Source organism: Podarcis pityusensis, assembly GCF_964106645.2.
Source record: "Podarcis pityusensis genome assembly, chromosome: 11".
In the NCBI taxonomy this organism is placed as follows: Eukaryota; Metazoa; Chordata; class Lepidosauria; order Squamata; family Lacertidae; genus Podarcis; species Podarcis pityusensis.
Window position 1 is genome coordinate 61,526,051 of NC_138036.1, and position 21,664 is coordinate 61,547,714.

The window sequence follows — 21,664 nt, forward strand, 5'->3', positions numbered from 1 at the left end:
TATGAAATGCTATCCTACGTTACAGGTGTGTGCGTGCATATGTGAATGCAGGATGGGGAAAGGACTGTAAACAGTGAAGTCAAAAAACAAAATGCAGAAAAGTATGCTGGTGATAATTATCTTATTAACTGGGCCTTTCATACAGACACACACAACATACATCCTGGCTTTGGTAAAACGATTTTTTTTTAAAATGATTTTTTTATTAAAAAATCAATTCTGCAGTTTCAGTCCAGAAAAGACAGCACTTAACAACACTGCAGTCTTCTTTTGAAGTTCCCATATTCACGTTATGTTGGTTGCAGTGTCATTGGAAGCTAAAATGGCCTCTTCCTGTTTTTTCTATATTGCCATGTTGCCATTTTAGAGTAGTGCTGTGTAGAGAAAAGCCTGTTTGTCTTATAAGAGAATTCAGAAGTGCCATTTTGGCAGATGATGGCATATCATTGGAAGCTGATCAGGTGAATGAATCTCAAGGGTTGCACAGAATAGAATAGAATAGAATAGAATAGAATAGAATAGAATAGAATAGAATAGAATAGAATCATAGTTGGATGGGACCCTGAGGATCACCTAGTCCAACTGTTTTTGGGGGACAGGGGGCAGGCAGGTGTGGGGACTCCCTGGCCCTGAACCGGGTAACCATGCCCCTGAAAGACCAGGTGCACAGCCTGGGAGTCATTTTGGACTCACAACTGACCATGGAGGCGCGGGTCAATTCTGTGACCAGGGAAACTTTCTACCACCTCCATCTGGTACACCGGCTGCTATAACTTGTGGATTGAATCAGCAGAATGGATTTTTATCACACTACATGAGTTAGTTGGTTTATCAGTGCCAGGATGTCTGTGCTATCAGCCCCGCTTTTCTGTGAACAATGTAAATTACCACCACCCATACTTACTTTGGATCTGACAGTTTACCTCTAACCATCAAGTACCTGAAACTGAGAATACTTCTTCATATCTCTGATGAAGTGGACTGTAGCCCACAAAATCTTATGCTGTGATAAAGTTGTTAGTCTTTAAGGGACCACAAGATTCTTCGTTGTTTTTTCCATATATCCAGCTAAGTCCTCTGCCTTAAAAAAATCCATGTTGCAAACAAGCTTGCCATAGAAGCAAAGGATATCATAGCAAATTCTTTCCATGCTTATGCACAAACAAACAGATAAGCAGAAAGGTATTATCTTATCGAACCCCTAAAGTAGTTCTCTCATCTTACCACCAGCACGTTGCTATTCCTTGCATCAGAGTATAAGTGCTAAAATAGAAAGTATCTTTGAACTTTGTACAGATTGGCAGCAAACGTTTTGAAGATTTTCAGGTCATCTGAAGGAGAAAGGAAAATAACTGTGCAATTAAGAGAATCACTAGCAGGGCCCTTTGCTTATCACTTTATTGGCCAGAGATTGCTGTGAGTTGGGGGCAGGCAGGCGTTTGAGCATTCCAGCCAGTCTGCGCCTTTCCCAGCAGTTGGGTGTGCAAACTCTGGCAGGTGAGGGAAGTTTATCTCCTTGCTGCTGAAGGATCACATGCTGATAGTTACACACAGAAGTGCTGTGCAAGGCAAAAGGGCAGGTGCATCAGGGTGGGCTCCCTCCCGCCCTCCTTCCCTTAGATGCCTGTCAGCCCTAAGCCACAGTTTCTCACCTTTAAGCATGTGCTCAACTCTCTTGCACTGAAATCAGGCTTGGCTGGATCACAGCCCCAAAGGCAAAATATTTCACAAAGAAAAGAAGGAGAAATTTGGGAGGCCTCTTCTGGAATGTTGAAAGCATGAGGAAAAGATCTGGAGTTGTGACTTTATTCTCAAATCTGATCGTTCCCCCTTGGTAAATGCTTGGAAGAAACACCCTGTGGAGGGACCCAATTCTGCAGCCTCCTCACCTGCTCCTGCACCGACCGCTCTGTGCCCATCGTGGTGCTTGCATTTCCTTGATAAGGCAGTAGAGATGTGGTGAGAGTTTGGCAATATTTAACAAGTTTAAGAAACTGGCAGCAGTGTTCAGCTTTTTAGGATAATAAAACACTCCAGAAAAGTGGGGGGGGGGGTGTTTATGTTGCAGGTATAAGGTTCTTACTTCTTTTCTCTAAAAAAGAAGGAAGGGTGAAAAATGCAGGCTTTCCCTTTGAATTATGTCCAAAATAAAATAGTCAGCATAGGAATTTCTAAAATGTGCTATGTCCAAATCCAGATTAACCACCACATCTGATATTTCCATAATACCAGCTAACTGCCTAATATTTTACTGTCTGTGATGGTGACAGAAGTGATCATGAAACCAATACAGGCATTGACAAGGCTCCCCAGATCCAAATAAATAGATAGCCAGTGTTGAACCTGAAGCACCCAACTTCTAATTTCAGCAACTTACCGGCATTTGCCACTAGCTGAGACTGGCAGAGGTAAAGAACAAAATTAATTTGAGTGCCTCTAAAGGGAAATGGGACCTGAAACGGTCCAGGGAAGACCTGTAGTAGCTTCTGTTCTCTTCTCCCTACCTGGGACTTTGCAATTTGATATACCCACAAAATTCTATATCTGCTCGCATAGCACAGCTTTTTTTGGAATTGTGTGACTGATTCTGTATGAGCTTTTAATGATTTAAAAAGAAAGAAAGATGGGCACACATTTAGCATGCTAATCCTAATCCATTTTCTCTTTCTAGAGGCATACTGAAGTGTGAACATGGGATGAAAAACTTAGCCCATAAGTGTCAGGCATAGCCAAGCCTGCCTTTTAGGGGGCAGGTGTGCCACGACTCAGTCTAATGCACATTAAAGTTCCACTTCAGTGTGTACCTCATCCATATGCAGCCTGCAGCCCATTGATCCCGTTCCTTGGGATGCTTTTGCTTCTGATCAAATAAATGATGGAGCAGACAGCAGTATACCATTGTCCTGATCCACAGATCAGGGATTCCAGAAAAGGATGTCAAAACTGCCAAAAGGATTCATTCTAGTGCTTTGTTATGAAAAGGTGAAAACTTCAATGCAGTGCCAGAAACCTTACTGCCTTTACAGACTCAGGATAGACACGAAAACAGCAAACATTCATCATGACTGCCTGCCCCCGGGCAAGCATTTTGTGCATTGCTTATACAGAAAACATCATGTGTCAGTTTGGTTAGAAACCCCCATTGGCCCACCTGGCTCACGAAGGCAGGGATGGCAGGCAGCCAAGCCTCATGGGTAGCTCCCCTCCCTAAGCCAAGAGCCAAGCATCCAAAGTCCACAGATAAGCATAGCACCAAAGCAAGCCAAAGAGCATATATCAAAGCAAGCAGATAAACATATATGAGCTCATTCTCACAGCCAATAATAGTTAGTCCCGGGGTTCCCTTGCCTACCAAGATGGCATTTACAGGCCTTTAGAAACATTTTCACAGTTTGGTTCTACACAAAGATGTGCGGTGAATTTGCTACTCAGCTCCAAGCAAAATCCACAGCAATGCACAAAACAACACAAAAAAGTAATCCTATTGCTATAATTGTGACAAAAATCATTAATAAGCGGTGCCACCCCCCCAAACCCTTGGAACCACCATGTTTCCTGTCCCAAACTGGCTATATATTGATGCAACACTTCTCATATATCTATTCTGCTTTACAAACCCGTCCTAGAGCAGCCGTTGCTCAGGACAACCAGCATAGTCAGCCAGATTCCAGAGGGTGTGATGGGCGGAGATGTAGCAATAGCACTGCAGAGGTAGCAGCCAGAGGGCTTATTATTATTATTTACTTATACCCTGCCCACCTGGCCAGGTTTCCCCAGCCACTCTGGGCAGCTTCCAACAGAATATTAAAAACACAATAAAACATCAAACATGAAAAACTTCCCTAAACAGGGCTGCCTTCAGGTGTCTTCTAAAAGTCAGATAGTTGTTTATTTCTTTGACATCTGATGGGAGGGTGTCAGGGTGGGCACCACTACTGAGAATGCCCTCTGCCTGGTTCCCTGTAACTTCACTTCTTGCAGTGAGGGAACTGCCAGAAGGCCCTCAGCGCTGGACCTCAGTGTCCGGGAAGAACGATGGGGGTGGAGACGCTCCTTCAGGACCAAGTCCCTTTAGGACTTTAAAGGTCAGCACCAACACTTTGAATTTTGCTCAGAAATGTACTGGGAGCCAATACAGGTCTTTCAGGAACTGGAGTTATATGGTCTCGGCAGCCGCTCCCTGTCACCAGTCTAGTTGCCGCATTCTGGATTAATTGCAGTTTCCGGGTCCCCTTCAAAGGTAGCCCCACATAGATTGCATTGCAGGAGTCCAAGCGGCAGATAACTAGCGCATGCACCACTCTGGCAAGACAGTCTGCGGGCAGGTAGGGTCTCAGTCTGCGTACCAGATGGAGCTGGTAGACAGCTGCCCTGGACACAGAATTAACCTGTGCCTCCATGGACAGCTGTGAGTCCAAAATGACTCCCAGGCTGCACACCTGGTCTTTCAGGGACACATTTACCCCATTCAGGACCAGGGAGTCCTCCACACCCGCCCGCCCCCTGTCCCCCCAAAACAGTACTTCTGTCTTGTCAGGATTCAACCTCAATAGACGCCATCCATCCTCCAACCACCTCCAGACACTCACACAGAACCTTCACCACTTTCACTGGTTCCGATCTGAAAGAGAGGTAGAGCTGGGTATCATCTGCATACTGATGAACACTCAGCCCAAACCCCCTGATGATCTCTCCCAGCGGCTTCATGTAGTTGTTAAAAAGCATGGGGACGGAACCCTGAGGCACCCCACAAATGAGAGCCCAGGGGTCTGAACACTCATCTTCCCACACCACTTTCTGGACACTGCCCAGGAGGAAGGAGTGGGACTATTGTATAACAATGCCCTCAGCTCCCAGCTCCTCTAGACAGTCCAGAAGGATGTCATGGTCGATGGTATCAAATGCTGCTGAGAGATCCAGCCGAACTAGGAAACAGCTTTCACCCTTGTCCCTAGCCCACTGGAGATCATCGACCAGCGTGACCAAGACCTGAATCCTGATTGGAAGGGACACAAATAGTCCGCATCCTCCAGGCATGCCTGGAGTTGTTCAGCAACCACTCACTCACTCACTCAATCAATCAATCAATCAATCACCTTGCCCAAGAATGGAAGATTTGAGACTGGGCAATAGTTGGCCATATTGGCTGGGTCCAAAGATGTTATTTTAAGAAGTGGTTTAATGGCCATCTCTTTCAGCAGGTCTGGGAAGGCTCCCTCAGAGAGGGAAGCATTCACCACCCCAGCTCTTCCCAGCTCACTTTTATGAGCCAGGATGGGCAAGGATCAAGGAGACAGGTGGTTGGTTTCATGCGTCCAAGCAGCCTGTCCACATCCTCGGAGGTAACAGATTGGAATTGATGCCATGCAGCTTGACTAGACAGAGCTCTAGCACTCTCCCGCCCTGGCCCTGCTCCCACGGTGGAGTCTACCTCTTTCTGAATCTGAGCCACTTTATCTGCAAAAAACTTTGCAAAATTATTGTAGGAGATGTTGGGCCCCGATGGCAAAGGTGGTTCCGTTAGATTGTGAGCCACCTGAAAGAATCTCCTGCTGCTGTTTTCTGCAGATGCTATCTCCACTTGGTAGGCTCAACGTTGAGCTCTAACCCGTGTCTGGTCTGATTCAGAATGATTTTTCCACCACCAGCACTCTAGCCATCTCGGCAATTGTTCATCACCCTCAGCCCTGGGGAAAACCACAGCACTGTCTGGGTTCCATGCAGTCGGAGAGGGCACTTTGGAGCCAGACAGTCGATAGCTCTGGTTAACTCCGCATTCCAGCGGGCCACCAGGGAATCAGCTGAAAGGCCATCAACATGGGATAAAACATCCCCTACCCTCTGGAAACCATTTGGATCCATTAAGTGGCGGGGGCGGACCATCCGAATCTGTCCCACCTCCATGCATAGAGGAATGGTTGTGGAGAAGTCCAGTTGCACCAGGAAGTGATCCGACCAGGGCACTTCTTTTGTTTCACTTTTACTTAATGTCAAATAATCCACATCCATGGAGATGAACACCACGTGTAAGGCATGTCCATGACTATAAGTTGGGTCAAACTTATTCAGGGAGGCCATGCTTTCCACGAAGTCCCAAGTGGCTCTTTGTAAGGTCATGTTGGCATGGATGTTAAAATCCCCTAGGACAACCAAACTAGGTGTCCCCAGGAGAACATCCGCCACGACCTGAAGCAGCTCGGGCAGGGAATCCTAGGTGCAGCGGGGAGGTCGGTACACCAAAAGGAATCCTGTACTGCCCCTATTGTCCAACTTCCAGAACATGCACTCAGAAAACTGGGTCTTCCCAATAGGATGCCTGGTGTAAGCTAATGACTTCCTATAAATCACTGCAATGCCCCCTCCCCACCCATATGACCCGGGTAGCTATGCATAAGAGAAACCTGGCAGACAAACAGCAGCAAGAACAGGCCCATCTGCTTCATCCAGCCAAGTCTCTGTTACCAGATCAAGTCCTCCATCCATGACAGCCGTCTTGTGAATCTTTGACCTGACATTGCACAGCAGCACCTTAAGGCCATGTGGGTCTCCCTTGTTGATTCCAATATCCTTCCGGTCAAGACCAGACCCGGAGGCAGGGGTAGTCTTCAAACAACAACTAAACCTGCCTCCTCCATTGTCTGGTCTTAGCGTAGCTCCTCCTCCTGCCTGTGATCACTGAGATTGGGTGTCTCGGTGCATTCTCCCCTGTGGAACTTGCCCCAGCCATTCTGAATCCCTGCCTGGAGTGAGGGGCAGTGAGGACCTGTGGCGGTGATTCTGGACAGGCTTGGAGCTCCCCAAGACTGATCATCTGCCTAGGTAAATCCATAACTGCTGCCCTCAAGGGGCTGAGTTTAACATGTTACTGAGGCCTGGAGGAAAGAGAAGCAGCTGCAACAGTAGGCTGGCTGTTTCTGTCTGTGTTGAAAACTCAGGGAGATGAGTTAAAGGCTTTGCAGGGGTGGGTGAAGGCTAGAGAGACTGATGTTTCTCTGGAAAGATATATGCAAGCCACCGCCTGTGACGCTGTAAGGGATTCAGCTGGAAAGTTAGAGAGGCAGGAAAAGCAGTTGCTCACCTTTGCTTGTTGATATGTACGCAAAAGTGGATGGCTGCAGCACCCTGAGGTAAAAGCTATTGCTCCACCAGGTTGGTCACCATCAGGGTGGGGTCCTGAAGGTGAGGATAGCACCTCGACTGACGATGGGGAAGGGGAATTGCCTTCAGGTAGTGAAAGTGAGGGAAGGATGAGGCCTCACATCCTTTGGTGAAGTCTAAAGTGAAACAGCCTCGGGGGCTGCTGCTGCCCCAGCCCCACCAATGCAAGTGAATAGCGTTTACACCTGGTGTGCTCATGGTGATGGTTACGAAATTTCACCAGCAGCCATACAAAACACTGCTGGCCTGGCTGTTACATTTGTGGGATGAACGGGCAAACACCTGCTGTCTTGGTCTTCATTCTCTGTCAAGACAGCAAGGCTTTGCCGGCTTTTGACAGTTTGCACCTTCTTCTGATAGAGCGCTGGAGCTGATCATTCTGTCATTTTGGGCATCACACGGGCCCTCCTTTGGGCCTGGGGATCAGGACAACCAGGGAAGAAGCAAGCAAGAGTACTGAACAGACTCTGGGCCATAGCCAGAACTGCAGGTCCAGGCTACACTACCCATATATTAGTGGCATCCTGTATATTAGTGACAAACCCCATGCTGTAGCCCCAGGCAGGCATGAAAAAGAGGAGCCTTATTTGTCAGCTATGATTGATTTGCCAGGGTTGATGGCAAGTACAATGAAACAATTGCCTGGCTACTTCATCACATACCTAAAGTCAGCATGGATAGGTCTATCTGGCATGTGCCACAGCAGTTTGGGCATAGGAATTGGGCTGAAATCCATTTAATTCCATGTATTCTCACTTGCAAGCATGGAGGCGGGATTTATGTTAAAACAAACAGACTTTTCACACTGATTTCAATGGGCACTAAGCACAACTAACTTCGTCTAGAATCTAGATTCAGTTCATTTTCCAAAATCAGGGTTTATTCCTGATGTCTCTCCATGCCCCAAACTCATACTAAAAGCCAGTAAAAGCCCTTAATAAGACTCATGTGTGTTTTGGGTTAGTAAGGAATTCAGGAAATGGCCTTTGATATACATACACTAGTAAATATTTTACTTGATTATGCTCCGGAGTTAAATAATGATTATTCAACTAATAATGTTGTCCTTTGAATTTTTCTGTTACACTTTCAACCTAGCTTTTTAAAAACAATTAAAAATAATTTATGCTGCAATGTTATAAAGGCTTAACTGGGAGTAAATCTCAATGAATTCAGTGGAACTTGCTTTTGCTGTGGGTTGCACTGCACAGTACTAATTTGTAGTTATGTAGAGTGACTGAAAAAATACTTTTTTGTTGCCTTTGGGAAGCTAAGCTGAAAGGCAACATAAATGTATTATTTACTAAGCAGAAAGAAAAATATAAGACTCTTAAACCAATATGCTGTGAAAGGTGGTCATTTGTATGCCCATGGTGTTAAGTCTGAAAGAACTCTGACATTAAACTCTTTGTTTTCTTTATGAGTTAAATTATTGGCAACCTTTTTCTACACAGTTCAAATCTGGTAAAGCCACTGAGGGTCAAATACAACTGTTCTGCTTCTGTAAGCCATTTCCATATCATGGGAGCATCAACTGGCTGTGCTTGGTCTGGAAAAGACTTGCTTGGCTTCATTTACCAGAAGCTGCTCAGCATGGACCTTGAACTTTGCATTCAAGGATCTCCCAAGGCCACCTTCCTAGGGGTAAGCTTCCTGGACAAGGTCTCCTTCCGTGACATTGGATCAACTAAGCCAATGGCAATCAGTGGAGCTGTGGCACCTTTGCTTGTATGGCATCCCAGCCATCAAAAGGGGCAGAGGAGAAAGGGACTTTGGAGAAGACAAATGTAAGCCTCCTATTATAGATGGATAGAAAGACACACAAACATTTTGCATACTTGAATAATGTTAGGCACACAAAGTCTTCTGAACATGTTTTCATTTTACCAAAATCCAAACTCAGTGAGTCACAGACTTGTACAAGAGAGCCCTTTGAGGAAACTAAACCCACAATTAGCAAAATAAACACCATAGAGGACACCTCATCCATGTTGTGCTTTTGAATACTTGTTCTTGCAAAGAGGACCAGTTCAGACAGGCCCAGAACAGCTGTTGATGATGATCCTGCTTGCTTATTTGTTCATTTCTTCTGCCTGTCAATTATGATATGTCATTCACAATGGCATGCATTCTGCCTTAGCACAAGGGAGCTCAGCTTCCATGGAAGGCTTATTAGAAAGAAAAGTGATGAGTGTGCTAGTGTGACCCATTCCCTGCACTTCAACAGCCTAGGAGTTCCCTACCTCCCTGTCATCCCCCTGCAAACTCATGAGGGGAAGCCACAGTTCTTAGGATCATAGGAAGTTGTCTGGATGGAGGATCATACTAATAATGGCTACCAGCCATGGTGGCTATTTCTGCATCCACCGACAGAAGCAGGAAGCCTCTGTATATCAGTTGCAGGAAATCACAAGTGGAAAGAGCCCTGTTGCGCTCAGGCCTTGCTTGGGGGCTGCCCTTAGGCTTCTGCTCAGCTGCTTTGAGAACCGCATGCTGGACTAGATGGGCCTTTGACTTGCTCCAGTCGGGCACTTCTTATGCTCTACAGTTACCAGGTCAGACTGTTTGCCTATTTTGCTCAGTGTTGTTTATCCTCCAGGCTCTCAGGCAGAGGCCCCCACACTGCCTGTCCCATCTCCTATTATTTTTTCCTATTACAGTGGTACCTCGGGTTACAGATGCTTCAGGTTACATACGCTTCAGGTTACAGACTCCGCTAACCCAGAAATAGTACCTTGGGTTAAGAACTTTGCTTCAGAACAGAAATCACGCAGCAGTGGGAGGCCCCATTAGCTAAAGTGGTGCTTCAGGTTAAGAACAGTTTCAGGTTAAGAACGGACCTCCGGAACAAATTAAGTACTTAACCCGAGGTACCACTGTATTTAAAAAACCCTGCAGTTAAGGGCACATAGCTAGCATGTCATCTAGTTTTGCCCATGTTGGCTGTGCTGCAGTCAAGCTGTCATTTGGAGGTGATGAGAAGAGGAAATAACATGCTGTACCTGATATAAAAAGCCTTTGAGTCAGTGGCCTAAACGTAGCAGTAAGAACTTCCAAAAAAGGTATGTTTCACAATTGTCTTTTTTCATAAACAGATACGAATTTGACTTACCCTTGCATCACATGGCACTGTTATATTAATATTTACGTTTCACGCACTCTCTCATTTTGGGAGCGCACCTTGTTGCCAAGCGTGGGTTTTCATTATTTGACACTCTGCTTGCTATCTTCTTGTGCCTAATTTAGTTTTCATCGTAACAGATCATGGTTCTGCCCTTATGTTTTTTTAATCTACATCTGGGCTTTGACTATCGGTTTCCCTGGAAAGGATTTAGGCCATCATCCGCTTCCTGCTTGCTTAAAGGTTAGAACTGCATAGGCAAAATGCTTTCCAGCTATTTGAAAATGGATACTTTTAGCTATCTTACATCTGCTGCTGAGTAAATGAGTATGATCTCTGGGTTGCTCAGAACCAGGATATGTTTAAGATAATATTATTACTAATACTGGCACTCGTCTTTGTTTTCATGGTGCATCTGCAGCCTAGGAGGCAAAGGGAGGATTGGGAAAGGAACAGGAGATAGAGGAGGAAAGTCCAGGTGCGTCAGGTGACCCCTCTCCTCAATCCAGCCCATACATAATGGGAGCAGGAGAGTACCACCTCCCCCGCCCCCAGCTATTCTGCACACCATTGAAAAGAGCCAACACTCATTGGGTTTGACATTCACAGGTTGTCCACCTACATGTAGATATGGGGACAGTGGAGAGGGGGCACTGGCTAGATGGGTGCAGGCAGAAGATGAGCCCTTGGTTCCTGGGGCCTCACGTAGGAGCTGCCTGAAGAGACGCACCATCCACTTCTGACATTAATTCAGGAACACTGCACCATCAAGGACTCCTGACTGCTCCACGGAAATGAATGAAAGGATGAATTATGAAACTTTGTGAATAGTATTTCAGTAATTTGCGACACAATACATCCTGTGCAAATCCTACTGCAAAGCTGAGAGCCAGTGTGGAATAAGAGAGTGTTGGACCACTCTCTGGGAGACCAGAATTTTAATCCTCTTTCAGCCTTGAAGCACCCTGGGCCGGTCACTGTCTCTCAAGCCAACCTACCTCACAGGGCTGTTGTGAGGATAAAGCAGGGAGGGGAGAACCACCACTTTGAGCTCCTTGGAGGAAATGATAGCATATAAATGTAAATAATAATAACTGTGGTAAATAGGAAGTGAGGCAACATGCTTCACTCATGACAAGGACTTGAATGACACTGGAAGGCGGGGAACAGCTTTGGATGGTGGCAGTGGGACGTCCGGTGTAAAACAAAAATAGTATAAGGAAGGCATGGGATCCAACCAGGCAGTTGTGACCTTCCAGGTGCTTGACAGCACTTCCTGATTTTTGCTGCCCCAGGGAGGAACTAGAAACAAGGATATCAAGCACCTCCTGGGATGCTGTACATGACAGGTGGGTTCTGCCTGTATTGGCACCATGTGGGAGGAAGAGAGAAAACAGGCCCGGTGCCAGCAGTCAGTCTGCCTGGGCCCTGGCAAAGGCCCCACCTGCTCAGAAAGATCCCTCACCGGCCTGACTCAGCTGGTAAATTTAAATGGCAGCAGCCACCACAGATGTGAGTCAGGCTAGGCATCACTGCCAGCCCCACTCTAAGATAGCATCCAGGGTGCTGGGGAGGAGGACAGTCAGTACTGCTGTTGCCCTGGTGATGGCAGGGGGGCAACTGCAACTGCGTGAGGAGGTGTGAGTGCTGTCAGGAGGTCCATAAGGGTCCCCTGAAGGCTGAGGAAATAGAAGGTGGTTTTAACAAGCAAGTGGAATGGTGGGATGGGGATCTTTAGAAGTCAAGTGAGTAGCTAAAAAAATATTGACAAGAAAAAAATATTTTAAATTCCATCTCCTCAGTGTAAAACAAATAATTTGTGCATCTCTTTAGTCTGCCATCTCCACCAATCAGCCTTAGGATCAGTTTACACAACCACTTTGTTTTCAGAAACCAGGAATCAATCTCTCTCTCTCTCTCTCTCACACACACACACACACACACACACACACAAACACATTTGGTTTTAATGGCATTACCAGTATTTTCAGTGCAACTCAACATGAGCCAGGAAGAAAAAGATATCAGGGATTAGCACTCTCTTTGTATTTTTTTTAAAAATTGTGACAGGGGGATATAGTTGTGTAGAGGCCATAGTTCTGAACTCTCTCTCTAAATAGTTCCTGGTTATGACATTTCTTTAAACAAGAGCATGACTGTTATGTGTTGTTTTTTCATTTCAGAAAGTTGTGTGTTTTGCAGGGTGGAAAAATAAAAATATTGATTGATTTTATTTTGATTTAATGTTTGTATTCTGCTTTTCCAACAACAAATGTTGAACTCGAAGTGGCTCAAAATAATAACAATAACATTTATAGAAACCCCAAACATTGCAATCATTATGATATCAGACACAACAACATATAAATAAAACAAAACTACAGCAACAGATTAATCAAAACAGTTAATACATTTCAATAAAGTCATAGTGACTCATAGTGTTGCCAGGATGCCGTTTTGGTTACCAGATGCATTGTTTTGCAACACTGCAATGGATGGAAATGGGATAAGGAGTCACATAATGTCATCAATTTATCTGTCTGTCTTCCATTCCCTTGCAGATATTTATAAACAATGAATGGCATGATTCAGCTAGTGGCAAAAAATTCCCAGTCCTTAACCCTGCGACTGGAGAGAAAATTTGTGATGTTTCAGAAGGAGATAAGGTAAGTTTTCCTTTCTATGGACTTTATCTTTATTTGGGTGTAAGCCTCTGCCGCAGGTCACTATCTAGGGGAGAAGAAATAATGGCATTGAGAGATAGCTCACTTGGCAGAACAAGACTCTTAATCTCAGGGTTGTGGGTTTGTGCCCCACATTGGGCAAAAAGTCTCCTGCACTGCAAGGGGTTGGACTAGATGACCTTTGTGGTCCCTTCCAACTCTACAATCCTATGAAATCAGTCACATGGTGTGGCAATCGTCCAAGGACTGGAGAATCAAAGCCACATTCTGGGGCTGTGTGCACATTACCACTGACTCTGACTCCAGTGCCCTCCCATCACTGGTGTTTAAACCCAAGCACACATGACACTTGCCATAAACTACATTTCTTGATAAATATTATTGTTTGATGTGGTTTCTCTTAAACCAGCTTCCATCCAATTTGGAAACCTAAGCCACAGCTAAACTGAGGTGTGTACATTTGAAACATCCATTACGCAGGTGCAGGTGACAGCTTCATTGAATAAGAGTTTGAGGGGCTGCAGGGTTGGGAAAATAAATCAGGTGATAAGCATAGGATGAAGCCATCACTACCCCCTCTCTAGTGTGTACAGCAGTGTAAAAATGTGATTTCAAATTCAGCTGGGGAGTGTGTGGAGGGGGTGACCTTGCTGCATTTTAAGCTCCTGATGTGAACGTAGCCGAGGTTAAGTAAGGGCATTCTGGCTCAATTGCAAAAAGTCCTAAGAATGGAACTAACCTGACCCAGGATGGGCTGCCTGCTAACGGGATGACTGAGCTGAGCACCATCCTTAAAACAACAGAGAACCGAAGAAGGGCTCTAAGAAGACAAATGCAACATGTTTTGAACAGACGTAGGGTTGCCGCACGTCTGGAATTTGCCGGACATATCCGGCATGTATGGAAACCCATGTTGGCAGTGTCATTTTTGGCGATTTTTTTTATGTGAATGTGCCAAAAAAGCTCAACAATTGTCCAGATTTTCATTGTTTGAAATATGGCAACCCTAAAACAGAGAGGACTGTTTGGACTCCTGATTATTGTGTCCAATCCAAGTGAGCTTTTTAAAAAGCTCTTTTTAAAAATAAATCCTGATTCTGAATGTGTGTAGGAGATGCTAGTTACATGCAGTGCTGATTGGCTAGTGCCTATAATATCATCCAAACTACCCCCACCTTGATCCTAGAGCAAGATCTAAAGAAGAAATATGGATAAACTTTCACTTCCTTTTATCACCAGCTTCTTTCCCCAGATAAAGATTGTTACAAATCAGGTGGGTCCGCTGCTTGAACAATCTTGAATTAAACTGTGCCAGTGATTTACTCAACATTTGGGGCTCTCATAAGGTTTTAAAAAAGAAAGGTTTACAAACCGTTTATTGATTTGTTTGAGCTTTCTCTCCCCCACCCACAAAAAAAAAATCCTAATGTAGATTGACAATTAAGTAGGCCCTGAATCCAGCAAATTATAAAAAAAAATCAGCTAATTATAAAAGTAATTGTAAACTTCAGAGCTTAGTACTTAGGCAGTGAGCCAAAAGATTTTAAGACTTTAATCTGGATGTTGAATAGCACTAACAAAGAATTGTGCATTACTTTAAAAAAAAAAAACTTGGAAAATCAAAAGGGGATTACAAATCAAAGACACACATGGGAATGGGAAACAGTATCCTTTCAATTAGATTGTTCATTTAGTCTGCGCTCTCTAAGACTAAATGGCTTAAAGCATGATTGCATCTATTTCAAAAATGGTCCATGGGATGTAAAGTACATTTACTGTCTAATATTATGCATGTCTCCTCAGAACCAAATCTCAATGAGTTTTATGGCGCTTACTCCCAGGAAAGTGTGTATAGGGTTGCAGTGATAGGGATGTACTCCCTGTGGCTGAGGGGTCATAGAATGCTGTGTGTGGACCTCCCTCCCCACCAGCAAAAAGGAAGGTCTGTAGGTGAGAATGGAAAATTCTGCTGCGGCTAGAAATGGGGGATTAGGAGGCACAGTTGCCCCCCTCCCTCAAATGGACTCATAGTTATGCCTTTCCAGGAGTTTGTTTGCTCAACACAAGACGCGTTTAAAAAACTTAAATCAAGCATTTAACTTTGAACAAAAATCCTCCGCTACTCCCAGCAACAACAAAAAGTCCCAGAATTCTTAAGTGTCCTGCAGGCAACATTTAGCATAGCCTCGCCTCTTGCTCATGGACCTAGAGAAACACAGAGATAAAGAAAAAACAGATATAAGTTCAGAAAAGGATATAAACAGCAGAGTGAGAGAAGGCTTTGTGGGGCCCCTGATCCAGCTCAGGGGGTTTATTGGCATCACACTGGCTGAGGGAAGGGGAAGCATCCTCTGCCTCACACCTGCTACTACACACCTCTAGTAAATAATGTCTGCATGTCAGCACTGGGTCACAGTTTTTAGCACCTATATTACATCCATGGTTTTTCGAGGAAGAATAAGGCAGGATGGAGCAACAAGGATGTGGTATTCCCAGTGTTGCACTGGCAGTGGCATATGTAAAGCTGGAGATGCACTACTCAGATTTCACTAAAATTCATGTACCACTGGTACGGTTCAGTCAAAATAAATTGAGCATCATACTTACTGCATTTAAATGGATTTTCTGTACAGGCAGATGTCGACAAAGCTGTTAAAGCAGCAAGAAAAGCTTTTGAACTTGGGTCCTGCTGGCGAACCATGGATGCTTCAGAAAGAGGAAGGCTATTGAACAAACTAGCTGATTTAATTGAAAGGGATCGTCTCCTCTTAGCTGTAAGTCTAAAACATGGACCACATTTTAAACAATTGAAATATTTGGAGACTGGCTTATTCTGAACACAATTGAGTATTTGCTTCAATGTTGTGAAAGACAAATTCTAAAATCTGTTTTAGAAAGTCGGGGAAAGTTGGTAGGGATGAACATTCATTCTAAGATACCTCAGCTGATCAAACGACATAGTGATATCTAACCACAAACAATCCCATCCTCAGAAACAACGGCTTGTTGTTGTGTTCTGCTTGACATTGGATTTAGACTACTGTCTTCCTTTCTGTATTTAGCAAAACTGACAAAGTTGGCTAATGCCATTTAAAGGTCATGTCTGCTGCTGTAGAAGAAGAATAAAAGGAACCTGTCAATTAGAGCTCCTGTAGTCACTTTGAAAGCAAAAGTTGGGATGGGTGAGCAGACACACATCTCCTCCACTGCCAAATCAGTCAGTGTGCTTCCAACGGACTCTTGACTTCTATACCCATCTAGACCATGGGTGGGGAACTGTGGTTCTCCAAATGTTGTTTGACTACAGTCTACAACAAGTGTGGACAACCTTAGGCCCTCTGGACATTGCTGAACTGCAACAAATGTGGCCAACGACTAGGGGTGATGGGAGTAGCAGCTGAATAACATCTAGATGGTTCACAACTACCAACATGCTGCCTGGAGCTGACGGAAGATTTAGTCCAACAGCATCTGGAGAACTGCAGCCCCTCCCTCCCCTGAAATCTGGAACTATGGTATATATATAAGTATGTTAATTTTTTGTTTGATACCAGTGTTGCTGTGTCAAGAATTGCTTTGTTTTGCTATATCCTGCCAGAGTTCTTCATTAGTGTGGTGCTGTGCCAGCACTGCAGCCTCAGAGATCTCAAAAGCATCTCCAATTGCTCTTCTCTGGTGTCTGATAATCAAACATAGAATGTTCAATTCCATTCTTAAAATTTTAACCTGTTATATTTAATGTGAATAATCACTACTAACATATTTATTGTCTAAATATTACATAATAATTGAAAAAAATATTTGGCCCTGTAACCTGAGGGAAAGAGATTATCATCTCCCAAAGAAGGGGGAAATTGCAGAAATGGAACAAACTCACGGGCTTATCTCAGATAAAGTGGATGTATTTGCCGGCAGTGGAAACTAACCTTGGGTTTAATCATTTCTTTTCTGCTATTTCCTTAGCCAAGAACAACAAATCTACTGTTAGGCTAAAATATGTTTATTTTTCCATAAAGACATACCTTACTAATCACAATTCTTTCAAGCAGCCCCATCTTCTTGTTTTGAATTAGTTCTGCACTTCAAACACTACACATTAAAATCCTTTCAATATTTTTGGGTAGTTTGTCTATTCTTACAGTGTATTTTTACGCATGTCTACTCAGAAATATGCCCCATTAAGTTTAATGGGACTTACTCCTGGGTAATTGTGTATAGGATTACAGCCTTACAGTACACTCCTAAGCCCACTGATCTGTGCTGCTGGAGGGGTCAGGATAAGGCCATGTTGGCCCTCCACCTGGCTCAAATGCTATAGATTCCCCCACTGAGCCTAGCAGGGCAGGAAGCGACCAATAGTGGTTCTCCTACCAGCAAGAACTAGGGATAAAGCCTTGAAATAGGCAGAGTAATGATGGCTTTGGATCCACTGGATTCATAATCCTGCATATCCCCCAAGGGGTTCAAAATGAAAAGCCGTTGTGAATAGGTGATGTTTTGATTCAGGATGAGGCCACCAACCAAATGATTCCAGGATCAGACTAAAAACTGAGGCTCAGAGGAAGGGGACAGAACTAAAACAACATCTAACCACATTTGGGCTTATAAATGGTTATAAATTACCTATCATTCAATGCCAAAAGATAATTTTTGGACAGAGATGAACAATGCTTCTTTTTGTGGCATGTGTGTGTGGTTTTTTGTATATTTGATATACTTGTTTTTCCCAGCTGCTGTAAACCTTTTGGAAGAGAGCACATTAAAAGTTTATGACTGCAAATTCTCCGCACCGTTAAGCTATTAAATCTCACTGAAGTCAATGGGATTTGTACAGCCTAAGTGTTCAGCCTAAGTAAAGTCATAAACAACTCAGTTGGGACTTCATTCAACATGCAATCCTTTTTTGTTCTACAAAGAGGCAAATTTTACTCTAGAAATCTTTCTGGTAACATCCTTTGTCAGAATTGTGTAATGAAAGATTGGCAGACCCTAATGTTTACTTCATCCTGCAGTGTTTGATCACAAGGCACAAAGCAGCCATTCTGGATCAGCCACTTAAAAAAGAAGCCCAGTGGGTGTTGCCAAGAGCTGGTCTGTCATGAGTTAAAGATTCATTTTTCTGCAAGCACTTATTGTGCAAGACATGCCCATGCCTTATACAACGACCAATTGCTGTGTCATTTGTTTGTATTTTTGAACGTAAGGTTAGTGTGCTACATTAGGACTTTGATGTATACACTAGATTAGCGTCTACAGGCCACACGGAGGGCGATCCTACCAGTGCTACCTTCAATGCCCACCTTAGTTTCAACAAGATGCCAGGCCTATAAGCCAGAGTTGCAGAACAGTAGCCCTCTGGATGTTCTTGGATTCCAGCTCCCATTAGCCCCAGCCAGCATGGCCCATGGTAGGGATGATGGGAGGTCACTGGTTCCCACCCCCACCCCCCACTGCACAATGCTTAGAGCACTCAATGGTTATAGGCCACCATATTGTTTTACTTATTTATAATGATTAATTACTCAACCTATTTTGTTCTAGACAATGGAGAGCCTTAATGGGGGTAAGCTTTTCCCCACCTCCTACTTAATGGACTTAGGCGGCTGCATTAACACTTTGCGCTACTGTGCAGGCTGGTCGGACAAAATCCAAGGACGGACCATCCCAATGGGTGAGTCATTCTGAGAAAAAGTTTCTGAGCAGAGAGCTGATTTGGATGAGATGTTCAGGAACATTTTTCAGCTACATGAATGTGTCATCTGAGAAAAGTGTAACCTTAAAAATCTGTTATATAAGTGCAGAGCTGTGGTGGGTAAAGTTTTATCAGCCAATATTGCCTCTTTTAAAAAAAAAAAAACCACCACCACCATCAAAAAAACATTACTGACATATTTTGTATTACTTAGCTCCATAATGCTTTTTAGTGAAGTTCCTACAGCTGCAGCAAATGGCAGAGTCCTGACAGAAATAATTTTTTAAAAGAGGTCAGCAGGTCTTAGTCATCACCCTTCTTCCATCCCTAGGTGATGTTTAGGAGTAGCCAATTCTTATATCATGTTTGTATATGATCCTTATATTAGGATTTCTGCTGCACGGTGGTCCTGCTAACAGGAAATGTCACCATTGATTCCATCCATCCCACTTGATTCAGATATTACAGCTGGTTAATTGGACATCTGGGCTAATTTAAATGCTTCACTGCCCTCCTGACTAGCTGCCAATTGGTTAGTTTGTTCTCCTCCTTTCCCCATCTATCTGTTTTTTCCTTGTGAGCAGCAACTTTAACTCCCTGCCATGGCAATTTTGTTATGTTTGTGTTGTTAAAATTATCAAAGTGGGGGGAAACTCTGCAGCCTTGTGCTATGGCAAAATACAAGAGCTGAAAGATCTCTCTTCTACATGATTGCTTATAGAATTGGAGCATTCATTCTGCCCTCCAACCTTATGTGTTTGGTCGAATCTAGATATGTTTACCTTTTCTTTTGATAGTATCATATTATAATAGTATGGAACAATGCTGAATAATGTGAGACATTTTCTTTTCCTTAGCTATGCTTGCATCTTACCCATGTGTTCTTATCTTACTTAGATGGAAACTATTTCACATTTACAAGACATGAGCCTGTTGGAGTATGTGGACAAATTATTCCTGTAAGTTAGATCCATTGATATAATGGAGAAAATGGGTTGCATCCAACATTGACCTTGCAAAAGCAGAAGTCTTTCTGTTTGTCTAGCAGAGGCTTCTGCTAATGGAAAAGGTGGGGTGATGTTGTCTATTTCCCCTCCTCCCTGCAGAGTAGACCACCTTCCATGCCCTTTTTGGAGGTACCCAACCCTCTGGAGCAGATTTTAAGGGCATAGTGGAGAGGAAGAATTGCCAAAAAAAGCTACTGTTACTTACCTTAGTAGAAGCCTCTACTAAATCAAATGTTTGTCTACAAACAAAAGGACTCCTTCCATTCACAGAAGGGCATTTTGGAAGCAACCATGTGTCTTTTATTTAAGTAGCATTATGTTGAACCTTTAAGTAGCATTATGTTGATTCTTTTAAAAATAGCATAACCTTCCCCCCACTTCTGCTGACGTGGATAAAACTTCCAGGTACGACAGCCCCTTCAGAGTAGATAAAGCCTGCCTACTAAATTGCTAACAAATAGGTCCAGGGGCTTTTGTTCTCTAAAATATGCTTTCTCCAAAAAATAATCCTTCTCTAACTTTTTTTGTGGGGAGCTGAATTTGATTAAATTTCAAAGCATGGTTGCTCCTTCTGAATTCTGCCAAATTTCAGAATGATGGAGGGTAAAATAGAAATCATTAAACATCCCTTAATGTTTTGTGAGCAATCAGTCTGAAAACTGTGGACATCAGCCAAATTGCAAACAAGAAGGTCTGCAAAGAATCTTGAGAACTGCAGTTTATCCCCAGAAACCCAAAGCATTCTGGGAACTGTAGTTTCCCCTTCACAAAGCTACAATTCTGGCACTCTTAACAAACAGTACTTCCCATCATTTTTTTGGAGGGACAGAGCCATGGTGTGGATGTTATCTAAGTTTTCCATGTGTTGATGAGCAGAGTGCATGTGTCATTGTCACATCCTGGATGCTGCCTTCTCTTGGTTAGATAGACAGGCCGCTCGCAATCATAAAGACCTTACACACTGATTGCAGCTCAGCAACTAACTGTGTTGTAATATGATTGACCCCAAAAGGAGCTATTTTGTTGTGACCATCAAAGCAACCTGCAATGTCCTGCTTCAGTTCCTGCAAGAGGTCCATTTCACAAAGGGAATCGGGGAGGGAGCTGTTTATCAGTTCAATTAACACACTTCCAGTTCAGAAGTTGTTTCAGGGTTTGGAAAGAATGGGTTTATCTTCCATGAACTGGAAGGGTGGGTCTGCTTAGCAGATGTCATAACCAAAGCCCAGGAGGTATTCTCAGGGATGCAAAGATAGTGTCATCCTAGGCCACTGCCACACAGAGAATGGGGAGCCTTCTGTGCAGATCTCACAGGCCGCAGTGGTTCTGTCATCAGGGTCAGTCCATGAGATAAGCCCTGAGCCAGCACACTGAAAAGACAAAGGGTCCACTTGGGCTCACTTTAACCAAATCCTCAAGCCAATATTGACTTTTCATCGCTTATTGAATCTGAAAATGCACGAGACCCACAGAGCATTAGGGAGCATAAAGGATGTGAAGAGAATATGAAGGATAGGAGAATGTGTTGCTGTGATTTGTTGGTCATCTGTTCTTGTGCTGCCTTTTCAGTGGAACTTCCCACTGGTTATGTTTGTCTGGAAGATTGCCCCTGCTCTTTGTTGCGGAAACACCGTGGTCGTCAAGCCGGCAGAGCAAACTCCACTAACGGCTCTTCACATGGGGTCTTTAATTAAAGAGGTGAGTTGCCATAGCAAAGCTGCCATGTGCATGTTCCCAAATGTGAATGTGAGTGAGCCCTTACCTTCACAGTGCTTCTGCACAGTGAGGGCTGTTCTGTTTTGTGTCAGTGCAGCTTGCAGCATGTCTAACCTTGTCTTGGGGAATTGTAATGCACTGCAAACCACTGAAGCAAGTCAAGGGCATGAAGCCTCACATAGCTTTCCAGTCTAAATTGCTCAGAAAACAAATCATTAGCAGCTTAGCAAACTGAACATCTTGGCAATCATCAGGGCCTTCTGGAAGCAAAAGCAAACAAGAGCTC

At 43.9% G+C, this 21,664-nt stretch overlaps 1 protein-coding gene across 2 annotated transcripts in view; it reads left to right on the plus strand.

Annotated features, from left to right (window-relative positions):
* Positions 1-21,664, plus strand: part of ALDH1A1 (aldehyde dehydrogenase 1 family member A1) — a 56,176-nt gene that overhangs the window by 18,528 nt on the left and 15,984 nt on the right. For both annotated transcript variants that reach the window (XM_080972839.1, XM_080972838.1), the window contains 5 exons: positions 12,841-12,945; positions 15,597-15,737; positions 18,505-18,634; positions 19,553-19,614; positions 21,232-21,360. In XM_080972839.1, the coding sequence (XP_080828965.1) occupies positions 12,841-12,945; positions 15,597-15,737; positions 18,505-18,634; positions 19,553-19,614; positions 21,232-21,360 (567 nt within the window). The remainder of the gene's footprint in view (positions 1-12,840; positions 12,946-15,596; positions 15,738-18,504; positions 18,635-19,552; positions 19,615-21,231; positions 21,361-21,664) is intronic.